General features: G+C 46.9%; 1 protein-coding gene across 2 annotated transcripts in view; it reads left to right on the top strand.

Moving 5' to 3' along the window:
* tbx21 (T-box transcription factor 21) overlaps positions 1-16,716 on the top strand; it is a 30,547-nt gene extending 13,831 nt beyond the window's left edge. Inside the window, exons 2-6 of one of the 2 annotated variants that reach the window (XM_088623233.1) lie at positions 9,113-9,267; positions 9,649-9,770; positions 10,925-11,086; positions 12,475-12,536; positions 12,866-16,716. In XM_088623233.1, coding sequence (XP_088479359.1) covers positions 9,113-9,267; positions 9,649-9,770; positions 10,925-11,086; positions 12,475-12,536; positions 12,866-13,712 — 1,348 coding nt within the window. In that variant the 3' untranslated portion in view covers positions 13,713-16,716. The remainder of the gene's footprint in view (positions 1-9,112; positions 9,268-9,648; positions 9,771-10,924; positions 11,087-12,474; positions 12,537-12,865) is intronic. The other variant, XM_088623235.1, reaches the window with a different exon arrangement.
* Positions 16,717-18,280: the final 1,564 nt, after the last annotated feature.

The following is an 18,280-nucleotide window of genomic DNA, read 5'->3' as shown; positions in this document are numbered from 1 at the left end:
AAATCATCCTCTGGCCATGAGACTCTGTCACTTCAGATGGGAAATCTGTGAACATTTCTCCTTTTAAAATTGCTACTTTGGTTTCCTTTAGTGAACTACTGTCATCTTGAGTTACAATTACAAAAGTTTAATTAATTCGATCGAATTCTGAAGTTTGAGTTGGCCAGTCAAGAGCACTTAACCTTGTGTGCAGTTAACCATTTCTTTGTTAATTGAATTTATGCTTTGGGTCGTTGTGATGCAAGAACGTTCATTTCCTGCCTAGCCACTAGTTTCTTGACAAAAAAAGAAATAGTTCTCAGGGTAAAATATCTTGGTATGTGTTGGAGTTCATGATTTCCTTGTGGACTGGTGAGATTACCTTCGGTTTGAGAGCCCATAACAATAGACACTACTGCAGAAAGTGGTAGGTTCAGATTTTTTCTGGATTAATGTATATCCATGATACTACTAATGAATATTCTTCGTGTGTTGCCTCCTTTATAACCCAGGGAAATAGGAAGCGTTCAAAGAACCAAACAACTTCCAAAGAGCAGAATGTTGTTGTAGATTTGTCTTTACTGAATTTTATTTAAAGTGACACTTAGGTGTGTGAATAAATGTGACCCTCTCGTTTTTTTGGAATTCAATTGTGTATTTATGGCAGGTATGACTTTGTGCTTTGAGTACTCTACTGGAATTTTTTTAAGCAAGGGACATTATCCAGCCTGTCACCCCTTCTATTCTCTGTCCCTATTTCATCGGTGCTATGAATAAACGTGGAGCAGGAAAAAACATTTCTGTTAATCAGGGTTTAATTTCTTTGTACTTTATATAAAGCACTCATATTGAACGGTTTCCTGTCAAATGCAGGGCAGCTTTGGCCAAGACAGTGAGTAGTGATTAACTAAAACCTCAGTCTTGGCCAGCATGTTACAGACCTAATCCTAGGACAGGTTGTGAAGGAGCAGCTGAAGATCTCAGCCTGCAGCTGATCTTAGTGCCCGAGTCCCTCCTGGCCACCACTGTACTGTTTTCTTAACAAGGTTTGTTCCTTCTTGCTGAGGATAATTCCAGGTGGCCTCTTTCTGAGGAAACCTCCCTCGACAGACAACTGCGTGTAGATCTCTCACTATGCAGAGAAAATCAAAAGACTCCTATCAGCGAGAGATGCTTTCAGAAGATTTTGGCTTGCGATGAAGCAACAAAGCATGTGGCCAATTTCAGACTTGTGCAGGAAATCTACCAAACTGTTAGAAAGCTTTAATAAAAAAAAATAGAACAGTCTGTTTTCTTCAGTACACTCTGTTGAAGAGCTTTTGTTGCCAAAAAATAAGTTACTTATACGCATGCATAAATCAGTTTTTCTTATCAACTATCAGCTACCTGAAAATACAGAGAAAGGAAGCCAAATGGTTTTTGTTTCAAAAGTTCTCTAAATAGAGATACCTTCTGAAAAGTTTTTCTGGTTCCTAAAGTTATTTTTATGTGTTTTTCATTAATGCGCCGTTAGGAGTTGAAGGCGATTCGAATGTCGATATTCGCTTCGGTCGCCACCCAGATAGCAGTCACGCCCGGCGCAGCTCCGTTAAATTTAAAACACCGGTCGAAGAATAAGTCTGGAAACATCGCTCGTAATCATCCGTTTGAAGAGTCACTTCTCCAGTTGCAGCCTAATATTTTATTTATTCCGGTTGTCATATTGCATTTTCGGCTTAATGCAAAAGCGATGTTTGCCGCATTGTGCTTTTCGTGTCAAAATCTCAGACATTATTAAATGATGTCACATCATTATTCAAGAAGCTTTTCATTAAGCTGTGACAGTGGTTAAAACTGATCAGCTTTAGACTGCTTGGCCGTACATGCTTTTCAATATTCATATTTCATGTTAACGGAGACCCTCCAAGGGTGTTCAGAGGTGCGGCTTTTTATTCTTAGAAAAAAAAAAAGGCAGATCGACAGGGGAAGCAAGAGTGTCTATTTCTGGTTTGGTTTTGTTGTAACTTTTTCATTTGTGTGTGTTTTTTTTTTGTTTTCTTGCACTCGCGCTTCCTGCTGTGCTCTCGGGGTTTGACACCCAACGTGCGAGGGCCCCTCTGTTGCCCGCAGGTGCGGCTCTTTCATCTCCTTCCACTCTCCACGGCAGTGAGCTGCTCCAGTCGCGCTGGGCCTCCCTGCCGTGGGTCAGCGCCGACCCCCGCTGTCCCGGCTCGTGCCGAGGAGCTCGGGGTCCCCCTCCCCCCACTGTCCCGCCCTGCGGGGTCACGAGGACGCTTGTGCACTCGGGCGAGACCTGCACTGTGCTGCTCTCGCCTTGTCTTCGATGCATCGCAGCCCTGTGAGCGTTTTATTTTGGGTAGACACGATGACCAGTGTATTTTTTTAAAATGCTAAAGAAATATCCTGTTCATCTTATTAATATTAGCGAGTTGGAAATCCTATAACTGCTGTATAATGCATGTATTTGGCGTTGCTGACAAACCTCGCATGCTCAGTTCTGTGATGTGTGGAGTGTTACACGCAATAGGAGACCGACCGGCCCTCCCGGGCCTCTTGGTGCTAGCAGATGATCGAGCTAGATCATCTTTTTCCAGCTGTTTCCTGAAATCGGCTTCTCCAGCTTAAGATCCCGCAAGCCAGTGCTAGTGCGTCTCTGCTAGTCATAAAGGAGGAACGCTTGTGCATCTGACAAAGTGTGAAGAACGTTTTTTCACATGTGGTGTCAGAAACCCACTCAAGTAAAACAGAGTAGTTAGAAGGCAACCATACCGTTGGAAGTCATTTGGTTAGAGAAGAGAGCAGGGGTTGTGAGCCCTGTGCTCTCCAGGCACCCAGGTGCTTATCGATACTATTCCTGAGTGTGTTGCTCTGACAGGTGCGCCAGAGCCAGGTGCTCCCAGCTGGAAGAGCAGGTATCCACAGAATACCTTCGGACTCGTCGATGCTTGAAAGTCCGTTACCGTCTCTCCACCTCACACAGTAACGAGGCGGTGGAGAAGGAGACCCAGTACGAAGCAATGTGCTGTGCAGGTCCCGAGCAGGGCAGCTCCACTGGCAACACCATCTTGAGCTGGCAGCCCTGCCATAATCTGGAAGTGAACTCTTTTTCTGTATTCCTTTTCAACACATTTCTCAATTGGTTCTCCAAGTTATTCATTTTTTTATTTTAAAAAATGATTTAAGTTCTTGGGCGCAATAACTCGGGTGATAATTTACACTAAGTTTACAATTTTTTAGGACTTAAGTCATTACTGTCTAGTTAAGACCAGTGGTGGTCAGTAATCCCAGCGAGTGATCAATGATGAGTCCTGCAGGCGAGCGGATGTCGTCGGGCGGCGGCGAGAGACGGGCCGTGCTCACGTGAGAGGTCATTTCGCAGGGCTGCGGAACAGCGCGCCGTGTTCCCGGATTGCAGGTCTGGAAGGCCATCAAACAGACAAACGGCGATTCCACTGGGGGAGGAGACGTACAGCTAAAGCCTGTATAGCCGTGGTGCCTGAGGCCTGGAGTTTACCCCCTGCCGCGGTCTCTCTGCGGCACAGCCTGAGGTGTACCCCAGAGCGCCTCTCTCTGCAGGCTTCTCACCTCCAGCGCGGCCTACAGCCCGGGGCTGCGGGTTCGAGCCGCTCCTGCTGCCTCCCCTGTGTCTCCGAGTTCAGCACACTCAGTGAAACTCTGCGATTCCCCCGCATGCAAATGAGCACCCTCTCTGGTACTTTCTTTGGTTTCTTCCCCCGTCTTCTGATTTCCTATAAAAAGGCTCTGTTTTAATAACTCTGACAATATCAGGGTCAATTCAACTTAGGAAAATGACACAACTCTATTTTTGTTTCAGTCTTTTTCTCTCTTTCATTGAGTTTGTGTGGGCTGGCAGGCTGGTCTCGTATGAAGAAAGTTCACGGCTGGTTTCTTTTTTCAGTTATATCAGTGACTGAATTGTGTCCTGAACAATCCTTCTGAGCCCAGAGACTGTGCCCTTTCTCATCTCTAGCCCGGTGACTTCCGTATTCCTCTCCTGCGAGAGAGAAATCTACAGCTGAGTGATTTTAAGATCAATTAAGCTGCTTATTTAACACCATAGAATGTATTTTTAATATAGATGGTAGTGTGCAAAAGTCTTTTTTTTGCTTTGTTCTTGACACAAAACTCAATTCTGTGGTGTCCTGTTGAAATTTTAGACTTAGGTTTAATAGCAGTTATCCCTTGCCATCCTTTTAAGGTGGCTTGTTCTTCTCGTACAGCGTCCTTGGGTTTGGAAAGCCGCTTTATGAGTAAAAGTTATTATTAACCTCTACACATGCATAAAACTAAAAGGCAACTGATTGTATCGCAGAATACTGTATGATAGCAACGAGATTTGATTGGCTAATGTGCTGGATCCGCTGCTGCTTCCGTTTATATTGGCTGCTCATGAATAGTTCACCTGCTGTGATCACGTTTTTGAAGACTCTGATCAATGTGTCAATTAAAGATGCTAAAATGATGAACTGGGCTTTTTCCCTTCCGGACTGAGCTGTATTAAATACAGGCCATGTTTTTATCTCGGTAGAAAGCATTCGGAGGCTTTGAGTAAGTTTTCGATGCTCATCGTATGCACACCTATCATGACTCATGATTGTGTCTAAGATATCTAGGCTTTTGCTTTGCAGGCCACATAGTATAAATTTGGGCAAATGTGCTGATGCTTTTGTATCAATGTGAATGATTAGAATGCTTTACAAGACATCACACTGTCACTGAGGTGCACAAAATCATTTTTTTCTCCTTTCAAGCCCCCAGTAAAATGCAGATGTTGCACCTGTTAAGTTATGCGCACGCCGCCCTTGCTGTATGTGAATCGTTTCAGCCCACACACCCGCACGGCACCTTTCAAGTGAGCCAACTGCAATTATAGCCAGATGCCACCCTGGGCTGCTAAAAAAAAGAGAAGTTTTGGGTTTATTTTTTTCTCTCGACGCGCTGCTCCTTGTCAAGCGTGCAGCCTGTCGGTCTCCAGTCTGCTGCACACGCAAGGAGTGAAAAGCAGAAGCGTGGAGCCGGGACCCTCTGCTCCTGCGCGCGGGGTCCGTGCCCCTCCCCGAGGGAGGAGCGGTGTGTAAGGGCAGCTGGCGGCGGACGGCCCACCCACCCTGCGGGACTGAGGCTGCAACTCACTGGACATGTGCTCCCCTACTTGTTCGGTTATGCCAGCCCTGGGGTACCAAGGGCCGGGGGGCGCAGGGGGCGCGAGGTGGGGGGGCTTTACCATATCTTCCTTCCGAATGATTCCCACTTTGGCTGAGGAAGCGCTCTGGGATTCTTAAGTGGGATTAAACTGCCTAGGTGCAGCTTCTTCCCCTTCTTGGGTGCAGGCCGGACGTGGTGTTGATTGAAGCTTGTCTTCTGAGTAATTCAGTTCGTCAGGGTACCTCCCGGCCTGACCCACACACACAGAACAAATAACCTAGATTATTTATTTCTACAGTAATTAGACCTTTTCTGTTTTATAAGACTTCTAATAAATGGGCTGATTTAACAGAAAGCCACTGGTTAGTTTGTTGGCTAAGGGGAAAATAAAATACCAAGGCCACCCACTGTCTGTGCGCTGTGCCCAGGCAGGCGGAGTGAGTCAGTGCAGGGCTGAGCCGCTCTCTCCTCGCCCTCAGTGTGATGGGTGGCGTGGGGCTGTTTGTTCTCGGAGTCCTTCCTGTGCACTGAGAGCTCAGACCCTCTGTTACTCTGCAGGGCTGCACCAGACCTCAGCAGCTGCAGGTTCAGCTGCGTAGTCCTGGATACACGCTTGTCAACCTTATTCTGCAGCGTCAGTTTAGATTCACATGAAAAGGTTAATATTTTCCTGCTATTCCAGGGTTACGAATACTAAATACCATTTGCTTTGGCGTGAACCTTTTTAACGAAGCGTTCAAAGTCAGGATGTACTCACGAAACATTCCACATTGATTCATATTATTTCCATTCTTAATCACAAACACCTACGTATAAAAATTGTTTTCCTGCTGTGGTAGTATGGACACGAGGGTGCCGCTTGCAAGACTTAAAATGGGTTGAATCTCTGTGACCCTCTGTGTCTGTGCACTTTTATTATTACACTCCACATTTCCAGCTGTGGACTTTACTGGAAACACTTGCCTCCACATCTGGAACTGGATTTGTTCTAGATTCTTATCCAGAGCTTCAAAGCCTCTTGTTGGAATATTGAGAAAACGAAGAAACTCATTTTTCCATTACTTTTGTGGCAACTTTTCAGCACATAGACACTCTGTTTTACAGTGCTGAGTCTTGGGCGCTCGTGCTCCTTAACAGTGATCAGTGCCCCCTGCCGTGCTCTGTGCTTTGGGCAAGGCTTAAAGTTTGCAGCTCTGCACTCATTTGGGTCCTCAACTTCCCACTTTCTCCTGAAAATATTTAGAGTATCACAGCAGTGTAATAAACTCTGGTGACAAGATGTTAATCCCCTATTACAAATGTCTTGGCACTCGAGCTGATTACAAGCTAACCTTTGACTGAAACACAGCCGTGGGTAAGACGGGCCAGCACCCTCTTTTATTGTTTTTAGTACATTGATGACTAACTATATAGAACTTTTATTGAATCTGTTCGAACATTCGCTGTGGTCACCTGGTGTGGTAACTGTGCTGACTATCCTGCTCCTTCTGTTTTTATGGTGAATATTCAGGTTATCTGCACACAACAGCTACAGCTGGCAGACATCGACAACAGGCGAGTGGTGTGGAAGGACAGTATAATCACAAACACCCTTGTAGTTTTAGCTCCTTCCATCAAGATGTTGATTTACACTTCCTATTTTTAAAGTGCAGTAGAACTAGGTTACCTTTTCTTCATTTTTCACCTGCTTAATTTGGAGGACTGTCAGGTTTTTTTTTTTGTCATGTATCTCACTCACGGATGACCCATCTTCTTTCTAAATTGTGAGGATTATTTAAAGCCTCAGACTTGTTCATCTACATCCATCTGATGCATGTAGGTTTGTTATTGGTTGATTATAATGTGTATATTGTTATTTTACTTATGAGCAAAGCAAATGTTCCGTCTGGGACAATATTAAGGAAGGAAGTATTGTTTACTGTGTGCGTCGCATGCTTGAGCTGAAAGTATATTTGGGGTTTTCTAGTATCTGTAGTTGATCTGGTATCATTATTGAATGTGTTTTATCGTACATCAGGTTTACCAGAAACAGTTGATCGCTTATCTGAAAAGATCAGCCTTTAATTCACAAATGTGTTTCTGGGAAGCATGGTTAGGCAACACAGAAGTGGACAGCTAAAGCACTGCAGTGTAGTCAGGGTGAGCCCATGAAGGAGGCACGCCGAAGAAAAGGTTTACCAAGAGGAACTTGTGCACGTGCTGGAGCACTCCGGGTTGCAGAATTGTCTTCACCTCGCTCTCAAGAGCCTGCGCTCCCCGCTGAGGAAAAAGAATACCACATCAATGACACACACCGAACAGGAAAAGGCACGCGCGCACACACACGGCTCTTGCAGTAACCCGCTGCCGTGGCGACGGCAAGCTCCACCTGAGAGGAGCTGGTCTGAGGGTTCAGGAGAATGCTACGGCGGTTTATATAAACCTGCAGCAGCCTCTGGGCAAGTGGCCGGGTGGCTTGTGCAGAACAAAAGCGTGCCCCCTACACCTCGGAGTCCTTGTCCGCAGGGTTCGACCCTTTTGAAAAGTCTGGCCTGGCCGTCACTGTGAAAGAGGACAGTGGTGTGGAAACATGGCAAAGGTTAGAGAGCGCTCATAAAGCATGGTGTGACTGGAAAAGCAGGACAAAGTCAGTATGCATTGTGGGAGAACTGCAGAAATACCATGGGGGTGATCTTGCAAAGCTGTGATGGGGTTACAGCAGTGCCATGTGTAGAGCTGCGGTTTGCGGTGTATAGTGATGTCACTTTGTGTCCTTTCTAAGAAGTCCAGCTCTAACTGCAGTGCCTGTGTGTTCATCAGACAATGGCCTTCTCAATAGTGGTAACTAGAGAGTATTGGCACAGCTCCCTAGCCTCTTAAAAAGAATTAGTCTGCAGAATTAACAGAATCTCCCCGTTTCCCCCCCAGCCTTTACCCTTGTGATACAGATGCATTGCTGTGGAAGCCTGACCTACTGTATAGCCGATACGGTACTTTTTGTGACTTCTTTGTTTAATGCTTTGTATTGAGCCACAGCTGTAATATATCCAAGTCAAGACAGCTCACATTAGTACAGCCAGGTTCTCTAATGTTTTGCCACTTTTGAAAGTTTCTGATTTATTGAAGCACAGACCAGTTTAGTGTTTGCTGATTGTAGGTATAACCTACAGTAAAAGGTTAATTGAGGGGAAAATATGAGTGTTTGTTGAGCAGCACGGGCACCTGCTTACAGTTCTCCCCTTGGCACTGTTTAAATGCAGACTGTTGATGCAGCACCGCAGACATTAATCCCACACTGAATATAAACATGGCGTTCACGTTATGACTATAAATAGGGTTTTTGAGTGTTAATTATGAACTTTCAAGTGTGTGAATGAAAGTGTTGCTTTGGTAAGGCGCTGAGGAGTGATCCTGGGCGTCTCAGTCTGAGCTGTTCTAATGTCACAGTGTTAAGTGATGTGAATATTTGAGCTGTGGCAAGAAGCTGCAGCACTGCCCTGCGAGCTCTGTGTTGAGACCTTTGCAGACAGACAGGTGGATAACAGTGACCGATCAAGAGAGAGGCAGCAGGTTGTCAGTCCAAGGCTCTCATTGACTTCGAGGGGTGATGGTTTCCACAGGCTGTGCTGGAGCTGCAGCTCTGCTCCTGCTGCGCAGCACACTCAGCCTGGGCCCTGGCAGAGTGTGTGAGTGTCTTCCCCCCCCGCGGGTTTGATAGCACCACCGGCTCGGCGCCTGGGGATTCGCCGACCTTTCCGTTACCTCTTCTCTGTGTCGGCCGCGCCGTTATCGGGATCAGTTCAGCGAGTATAGAAGGAGTGGTGCCCCCTTTCTCCCTGCCAGCATCTTTTATTAAACACTCTTATTAATCATTCAGGTCCCGCCCAGCACTCAGTCCCGTTAACCACTTCCCTCTAGGAGCATCGCGGCTTCTGAGAGTTTTTTTGGGGCCTGTCTGTATTCATTAATGTCTGCTCTCCCCTCGCAGGAGGATGTTCCCTTTCCTCAGCTTCAACCTGAGCGGGCTGGACCCCTCGGCCCACTACAACGTCTACGTGGACGTCATCCTGGCCGACCAGCACCACTGGAGGTACCAGGGGGGCAAGTGGGTCCAGTGCGGAAAGGCCGAGGGCAACATGCCAGGTGAGCCTCGGGCACCGGAGAAAGGCTCTTGCTTGTGGGCATCAGTGGGATTGTGGAGGAGCAGCAGGGAGAGCAAGATGCCAAGGCCTCAGTTCTCATCGTGTCTCCAGAGTTTGTTTTTGTTTAATGCAATTGCAGCATCTTAATTACCTGTTTCTTGTTACAAAAGCTTCCGAGAGCTATCATTGACCAGTAAAGCTTGAGCAGTGCTTGTGTCTGCAACCGAAAATCTCATTTACGTCACAGATCCCGATAGGGAGCCCTCACTGGGGGTGTTTCCTGGGTTTTCAGAGTGCGAATGGGGGTGGGGTTGTGATACTGAACGTTTTTACCTGTCACGTGTAAAACTGAGGGCACCTCCCTTTCTTCACTGTCTGCCAGGTAACAGGATGTATATGCACCCTGACTCGCCCAACTCAGGGGCTCACTGGATGAGGCAGGAAATCTCCTTTGGGAAACTGAAGCTCACAAACAACAAGGGCAGCTCCAACAATGTGGCACAGGTAACTGCGACCCAGTGACACTGAGAGGCACTGAGAGGCTCTGAGAGACAGTGGCACACTGACACACTGAGAGGCTCTGAGACACAGTGGCACACTGACACACTGAGAGGCTCTGAGACACAGTGGCACACTGAGTGGCTCTGAGACACAGTGGCACACTGACACACTGAGAGGCTCGGAGTCACAGTGGCACACTGAGGCTCTGAGTCACAGTGGCACACTGAGGCTCTGAGTCACAGTGGCACACTGAGGCTCTGAGTCACAGTGGCACACTGAGGCTCTGAGACACAGTGGCACACTGAGGCTCTGAGACACAGTGGCACACTGACACACTGAGAGGCTCTGAGACACAGTGGCACAATGACACACTGAGAGGCTCTGAGACACAGTGGCACAATGACACACTGAGAGGCTCTGAGACACAGTGGCACACTGAGAGGCTCTGAGACACAGTGGCACACTGAGGCTCTGAGACACAGTGGCACACTGACACACTGAGAGGCTCTGAGACACAGTGGCACACTGACACCGACAGCTACGTAAGCTGTGTTCCTGCCATTGTAGAGACTGACTTTTTATATTTTAATTGATTCCTAATTCCTCTGAAATTGAAAAAAAGACAGTTAAAAGCACATTTGCCATTTTTTTAAATATATTGGTTTAGCCTGTAGGAAAAAAAGTCCTTATCAAACTGAGGAAATCCCCACTTTGTCACTTTTTGAGGAGTTACTGTCTCTGTGGGGAGGTTATGTGAAACTTTTCACCCACATTGACAGCAATTCCAGACCACATGCCCCAGAAGAGACACAAATCCACCCACATTGATGCACCTATACACAGTCGAGCTCACCGCCTCACACAAAAACTGATAGTTACACTTGCAGAATCTAACTGCTCGTCCATGTTAACCTGCACAGTGCAGAGTCAGCCCTCAGTCACAGTCGGCAGGCGCTTTTCTGCAGAGCCACATGCTCGTCCTTTAGGGGCTGGACTTTGGTTTTGGTTTAAAGTGACTTGAGAGCAGGGTGACGCACAGTGAGTCAGCAGCAGAGCTGGGGCTGGAGCCTGCACCCTGAAGCAGCAGAGCGCCTAGGCAGCAGATCCCTGGAAGGGAGACGTGCCTTAAGGAGTGAGCGCTGTGCGGTTCTCCCCAGCAGATGATCGTGCTGCAGTCCCTGCACAAGTACCAGCCCCGCCTGCACGTGGTGGAGGTCAGGGAGGACGGCACAGAGGACCCCTTCGCGGATAACAAATCGCAGACCTTCGTCTTCCAGGAGACGCAGTTCATCGCCGTCACCGCCTACCAGAACGCTGACGTGAGTCACACTCGGGCGGGCGGAGTGGCAGCGACACCTTGCCAACTGACTGGCGTGGGAGTAAAACTCAAGTCTTGGGCATCTTCACCTGAATTAGACGTCTGCTGAGGAAAGGGCTGACGTGCAGTGTCTTAAATAAGGTCCACTTGCTCCATTGGCCTTGTGGTTGCTGTAACCAGTGTGGAAATACATATTAAGCTGGTAAAAAATATTGATCTCGACATGGGTTAATAATAATAATAATAATAATAATAATTGCTTACACTTATATAGCGCTTTTCTGGACAGTCCACTCAAAGCGCTTTACAGGTAATGGGGACTCCCCTCCACCACCACCAATGTGCAGCATCCACCTGGTTGCACTGTCTTTCACAAAAGACAACATGATTATTGCTTTGTTACAATGTGCTCAGTGAAGTGAGGCAGGAGCAGTAGAAATTAGCCATTAGGAATATACCAGCGTTAGCTATATCTGCTGCTGTTTAGTGCTCGTCTTGTATGCTTTAGTTTAATCAAGCCCATGATTCTTGCTTTTAATATCCACAATGCTGTAAATGGCTACACAGCATTATGTAAAAGAAATATACACTGTAAAAATGCATGATAAGGTATTTCCTGGGGGATCCAGGAAAGGCTATGCAAACTTTGCATGAATGGGTGTGTGGAAACATCAGAGAAGGAAGATTTAAGTTTCTCTCAGTGGCCCCAAAATCCCAGATAGATTTAGGTGAGCTGTTGGAAAAGCTGATACAATGCTTCAGGCTTTTGGGCAGATGAAGTAGACTGGTACTGAAGATACGAAGACTCTTATTTGGACAACAAAACACATTAACTTAAAAAACCCAGCCCTTCTGAAATTTAGTACATTCTCGTGTCGGGTCTTAGTCCTAATATTGTTGGCTTCAACTGGAAGATTGGACATTACATCACACATACATGAAGTTGAGGATTTGCAATTTTAAGATCTTTAAATCTGTCCTGAAAGCCTGTATGGGGAGAACCTATAACTGGATTCACTGGATTGCAGAGCTCTTGCTGACAGCAAAACCTCATGCTGCAGAATTGTGTACCTGGGGTCTGTCCACAACATGAACAAAAATGATCATAAGCCAGTCTCTGTTGCAATAGGTTCTGCAGGAATTAAAAGGCATAAAGTAAGATAGATAAAATGGAATATCATATTAAAATTGTTGTAAATGCAAAAGATTGAAAGAAAGGAGGTTCTGCCTAGATATTTTGTAACAAACCCCAGACTTATTTCTTTTAGCCAGGAAAGATCTTGAGATTTAAAGTGGTTCTTACAGAGCGTTTTAGTTCTTGGGATGAGCCGTGATTGCTGTCTTATTGCCTTATTTTCTGTCTGCTGTCTCCTGTCGTTTGGTATACAGATCACACAGCTGAAAATAGACCACAACCCTTTTGCTAAAGGGTTTCGGGACAATTTTGACACGTAAGTAAAAGATTTTTGATTTCTAGCGTTCCCTAGCTTGAAGGGAGCCCTTCTGAATTTTGGTGCATGATCACATCAGCCTTTAACCCTAATATGCTCAGTGCCTTTTATATTGGTTTATCCTTAGGAGGATGATTATACTGTACTAATCTAAGTGTTATTCCTTTTACAGTGCAGCTCGTGAAGGACCCCTAATGGGTTAGGAGCTTGTGACCGAACCCTTGCACCGTGCACTGCTAACCGCTGTTCTTTTGTGCTTGAATTGACGTGACCTACAGGCCCGAGTCTGTGCTGAGGTGAACCTGTGCTTCTGTCCTTGTCGTCCGCAGGATCTACGCCTCCGCCGACTCTGACCGGCTGACCCCCTCCCCGACCGACAGCCAGCAGCTGCTGCCCGGGGGCTGCTACCACCAGCCCTACCTCCCCGAGCAGTACATGAGCCCCCTGCCCCAGGGCCGCTACTTCAGCCGGGACCGCATGGGCGTGGGCATGGGCCACGCGGGGCACGCCGCTCACCCTGGGCAGCCCAAGGACCCGAGCGGCAGCCCGCACAGCCGCTGGTACCTGCCCGGCCAGCAGGGGGCGGGCGCCAACCGCCTGGACTTCAACTCCTTCGACGCCGACTACTCCGGCAACGGCTTCATGTCCTACAAGCCCTTCCCCCTGCAGACCTCCGCGCACCACGCCCTGGGCTACTACCAGGAGCACCACCCCTTCGGCTCCAGCGCCGTGTCCGCCCCGGCCGGGGGCTGGGGAGCCAGCCGCCCCCCCGCGCCGTACCTCAACCCCCACCCCCACCCCAAGAGCGGGCCCGGCCTGGGCTGGTTCCGGCCCGTGCCCGCGGACCCCCGGCTCCACCCCTCCCCGGCTGCCGCCGCCGCCGCCGCCAGCGCCGCCGCCCCCGAGCTGCAGCAGCACAACCCGCCCCTGCCCCTGCCCCCCCCGCCGGACAAGCCCAAGGAGGCCGGGCCGGGGGAGGACTCCTGGCTGGAGCCCCCCTCCGTCAAGTCCGTGGACTCGGCCGACTCCGGGCTGTACGAGGGCGCCGAGACCAAGAAGAGGAGGGTGTCGCCCTACGCCTCCAGCACCGAGAGCTCGCCGCCCACCCGCGGGGGGGAGGCCTGCGAGAAGGACAGCAGCAGCGACGCAGGCTACTACGGCTTTTACGGGAACTGAGCACCCCCCCCCACCCCCAGCTGCGCAGCTGGATCCCGCCAGTCAGTATTTTTCAGGAGAGGGGGTGCGGAGCAGAGCCGGAAGTCCGCGTCTGCAAAAGGGAAGTGTTGTTGGGAGAGGTACGATGCGGCGCTTGGACGAACACCTTATTCTGATTGTCTGGTCCTGGTGCATCGGTGTGTCTCGTGTTTCGTTAGTAATTATACGATTATTTATTTTGTTTTACTGCTCGTCGAAGTTCGCACTTCTGCCGGCTGGCAAGGGAGGAGGGCAGAGGCTGCAGGCAGACAGTCCCTGGGAGTTAGGGCGTGGCGAAAGGTCATGGACGGCCACCCCAACTGTTTTCAGACGGGTCTGTGGGTCGCAGGGCTCCGCAGCAGGGCGGGGGGAGACAGTGCCTGCAGGGGGTGGGGCCTCCAACTGGCTTCTCCCTCCAGCTCTGCACCAGGCCGGGGGGCTGCACTGCGCCGGACACTGTGGGCTCCCGGGGGACAATTCCAGTGCAGAACTGAGCCAGGACTCACGTGAGAGCAGCCTGCAGGGCAGGGCCCCTAACCTGCACCACTCTTAATCACCATGAGAATAATAATAGCAGACAGGGCTGGGGTTTAATACGTCTTCTGAAAGACCGTCACTGTAACAATCCATCAAGAGAGACTGCAGGAGACGGTATGACCAGCTCGTTCCTCAGGGCTCGTTTCGAACACAAGGGAGTAACACTTGTGGACAGTTTAGTTGGTGGCACCTGCTGGCCTGCCCTTGACGGATGCTGAAAGTTGGCATTTTGTTTTTTTTTCTTGCGCTCCAGACATTTCCAGACAGGCTTGTTGAGGATATTGACTGTGACGATTACAGTGGCTTCATGTGTCAGGGATCTAACAGAGGGATACAGTTTGACACGGAGAAGGTATTTCTTAGGGAGCTAACGTGAAAGGCAGCAAAGGGGGGGGTGGGCGGTTTTCCTTTGGGAAGGACCATCCCATTGCTGCAGTGAAAGGGATCACTATCACCCAGAACCTGGGTGCCTTTAACAGGAGGCACCTTGTTACACAAAGGGTTGTGGGAGCAGGGAACAGGCAGTTGAAACTGATACCCTGGCTTCTTTCGGGAAACAGCTGGATGGGATCCTTGGTTCAACTACCTACTGACAACCAGTTAAACAAGCTGGGCTGAATGGCTCTTCTTGCTTGTAACCTTAGTGGAAGAGTCGAGACAGAATGTGCAGTGGCAATACGGTGAGCTAAGATCTTATTGAATGTCTAGGGAAAAGGCAGCTCTGAGGAGGCACTCACTGATAGTCTGCTTGTGGCTTTCAGATACTTAAGCTACACAACCCCCAAAAGAAGGAGGGATTGAATTATCTCCACTCAGATGTAGCTTTTCTGATGTTCTGATGTTTTAATTGTGTTTTTATATAAACCATATAAAGTGTGTTGTATTTTTTCTATATTGGGTGCCAGAAGACAGTGATGTGTTATTTTTATATGTATATATTGTACAGGGGAACTAACAGAGAATAATTTTGTTCAATTCTGTAACAGAACCTAATGAAATCATAATGACAATCGGCCACTACCCGAGACTATGGAGTAAAGATTGTTGCATCCACAGCTCACAAGCTCATGGTTAGGTCAAAGAAATAATAGAAGTATCAACAAAGGAACAATCTTTAAGAACTGGAATTAGTCCTGTCTGCACTGTGGCTCCATCTAGTGGCCATTTACTTGCATTGACTCTCCAGCCAAGCGCAGTTCAGTCCAGCGAATGAATCGCCTTATTAGAACGTGGGGACAACCTTACGGAGCAAAAGGCATCTTAGAAACAGGTCAAACCTTTTATTAAGACAATAAGCACCAATTAGCTCAATTCAGGAAGAATTTATTTGTAAGCTGGGTTTCCCCCTTTCACAGTGAAAAGGTTCTAGGCAGTTTGAGTTATTTATATTTTTATGTAATTTTTTTTCCCTGTTTGTTTTTAAGACTTTGTATGTTAGATGTGCACATTGTGTGTGGTGTGCAAAGTCCCACTCTGACGATCTCACCTTTGACTTGCAGAGTATGCTGTTACTGAGCCATTTTTATTTTGCAAACACTGGTAACATTTGCTTTGCACAGACCCTGAGAGCGACTGTTAGGCTCCTGGGCTTTTTGTCTTCTGGGTCATTCTTGCATTCAGGAAGCAATGCGTTTGTTCATACTGATACCAGGCATCATTCTTTAGAGGGTCTCTCTTCAGGACCCAGCTCTGCTCCGCTGCAGGATGTTGACAAAGCAATAGGAGGGCAGGGGCAGGGGTGGAAGTTAGACCCTCTTCATATGAGGGTGTATTTGGGACTTATGAAATAAGCACACAGCAGCTAAGACATTAATAAAGGCAAAAAAAAAATAGTGATTTCTTTATGCAACTCATTACATCCCCCCCCCCCCAAAAAAAAAAATCATTCATTTAAAAAAAGGTCATGAAAAGCAGCAGTTGGATCAGTAAACCACACTATAGACCACGGGCCTGGGTCTGCTGTTGGGGGTCTCTGTTGGCGATACCTGATCTATTTAGAGCAATAGGAAAGGGGATCATTGTCTGAGATCTGCGAATGAACAGGGGATGGCTGCAGAAGGAGCAGACAGGTGGGGATGCTAGGTCTGTTTTTATTGAAGAGAATGTGATTCTATCAGATTTTATTAGGATCATCTGTACATGAAGCCCTGCCCCTGGCATCTGGTCTGTTCCCTCAGTTTCTATTTTAATGCAGACAGGTCAGGGGTCAAAGTTGACTCCTATTAATGTTTCCTTCCTAGGTGTGGGGATGGGAGGGGTGTGAAGGGCAGTCAGGCGTTTATAAAGATACAGTATATGAAAGTTAAATGGATAACTAAATTTATAATGTGCAAGATTTTTTTAAAAAAGTTTAAAGCATTTATTTATTAAAAGCAGGCTTTACCTCGTGCAAATGTGTATGAATTGTTGTTTTTTATTATTGTTCTTGAATAAAATGTTAAATACCCAACCATCTTTTTATTGTATGATGCCACTGCTTTTGAAAAAGTGTAAACAGAGAGGAGAGTTATTCTCTGTATCTTACTACAGTAACTAATACCTGAGCTTCAGGTGACTCAGGACTGTCCATAGTGCCACTGAGCTATCATTACTTGGAACAGTTCAAGTTAAAAACTGCAGCCTGAAAAATTACAGTCTAAAAAATTACAACAAGAGATTAAAGAAGGAAATACTAATTACTAGAGTGAATGTGTTCTCATTTTTTTTATAGAATCCTACTGGATATAGGATAGTTCCTGCAATGCTTATAAAGTTACCCAAGAATATGTCAAATGCTGGTGTAATTAAGGGTAATTGTAAGTCAGGAACTGAAGTGCAGTTTGTTTTGTTTACCTTATGAAGAGGTATCAGAGGCAAACAGTTTTCCGTGAGTCTTTTCTCCCCTGAGCTTCAGCAGCGATGTTGAGTTCGTGACATTGTTTCTGTACTCCTGTTTCCTGTGGTTTGAGAGGTGAAGGATTACAGGGACATATTCCTACTAGGCCAGCAAAGAAAGTGAGTTTAACTGAAGTCTAGGACCACATTCGAAAGGTCTAACTCTCACTTTATCCTTCTGTAGTCCTGGCCAGTAACAGGACAAGGCAGGATACACTCTGGACAGGATGCCAGTCTGTAACAGGGCAGATACACACATGCACTCACAGCAGGGCCAATCTTCCCAGAAGTCAACTAACCTACCAGGGTGTCTTTAGACTGTAAGAGGAAACTGGGGCACCCAGAGGAAACCCACTTTAACACATGGAGAACATACAAACTCCACTCCAATAGCAACCCAGGCATGTAATTGAATCTGAGGCCCTAGCGCTCAGCGGTGGAGAATGGCCACAATGAAAACAATACTTTTTAAAGACATTCACCTTGGCAGCAAAGATCCAAGTAAGGAAGAAACAACATTGCAACTTTTAAGTCTACCACTGTGAGAACCTTTTGGAGCTAAACGGCCAAAACTTGTTGCTGTATATTGTTTCAAATGGAACAGGTAAAGGTTAATTCCATTCTGAAAAGTAAAATGAAAAATTAAGTCAAGCCATTAGGATTTGTTAAAAAATACTTTTAGTAACACTGAATAGTACAACATAAATTGACTCTCAACAGTGTTTTTTTTAAAGCAAAATGAATGTGTACAAATACATGAAACAAACTAAACATTTAAATATTGGTATGTGCATGAGTATGTATATATGTACAACGGACACAATCATTTATATGCCTCTAATCAGGCATCAGAATAAATGCACATTCTTGGAAACAATTACATACACCCTTTTGAAAGAGCAATATTAAAATTAGACATCTGGTCCCAGAAGAGACTAGTACCTCTGTGAAATTTAACCAATTCCAATCTAACAATGCTAGCTGAACAGAAGATCAATTTAAAAGTGTAAGAGATTCCCTCCCCCATCTTTTTCTCTGGGAATGACATTATTCCAAGGACAAGTAGTTCAAGTAGGCAGCTGCGTCAGCAGACGTAGGCTGCAAAGGAACAAGTAAAGGTTTATTCCCTGCTGGAAAGA

This window comes from Lepisosteus platostomus, chromosome 28 (genome assembly GCF_059453375.1).
Source record: "Lepisosteus platostomus isolate fLepPlt1 chromosome 28, fLepPlt1.hap1, whole genome shotgun sequence".
In the NCBI taxonomy this organism is placed as follows: domain Eukaryota; kingdom Metazoa; phylum Chordata; class Actinopteri; order Semionotiformes; family Lepisosteidae; genus Lepisosteus; species Lepisosteus platostomus.
Note: the sequence above shows the minus strand (reverse complement) of the source record. Positions and strands in the feature narration are given on the sequence as shown.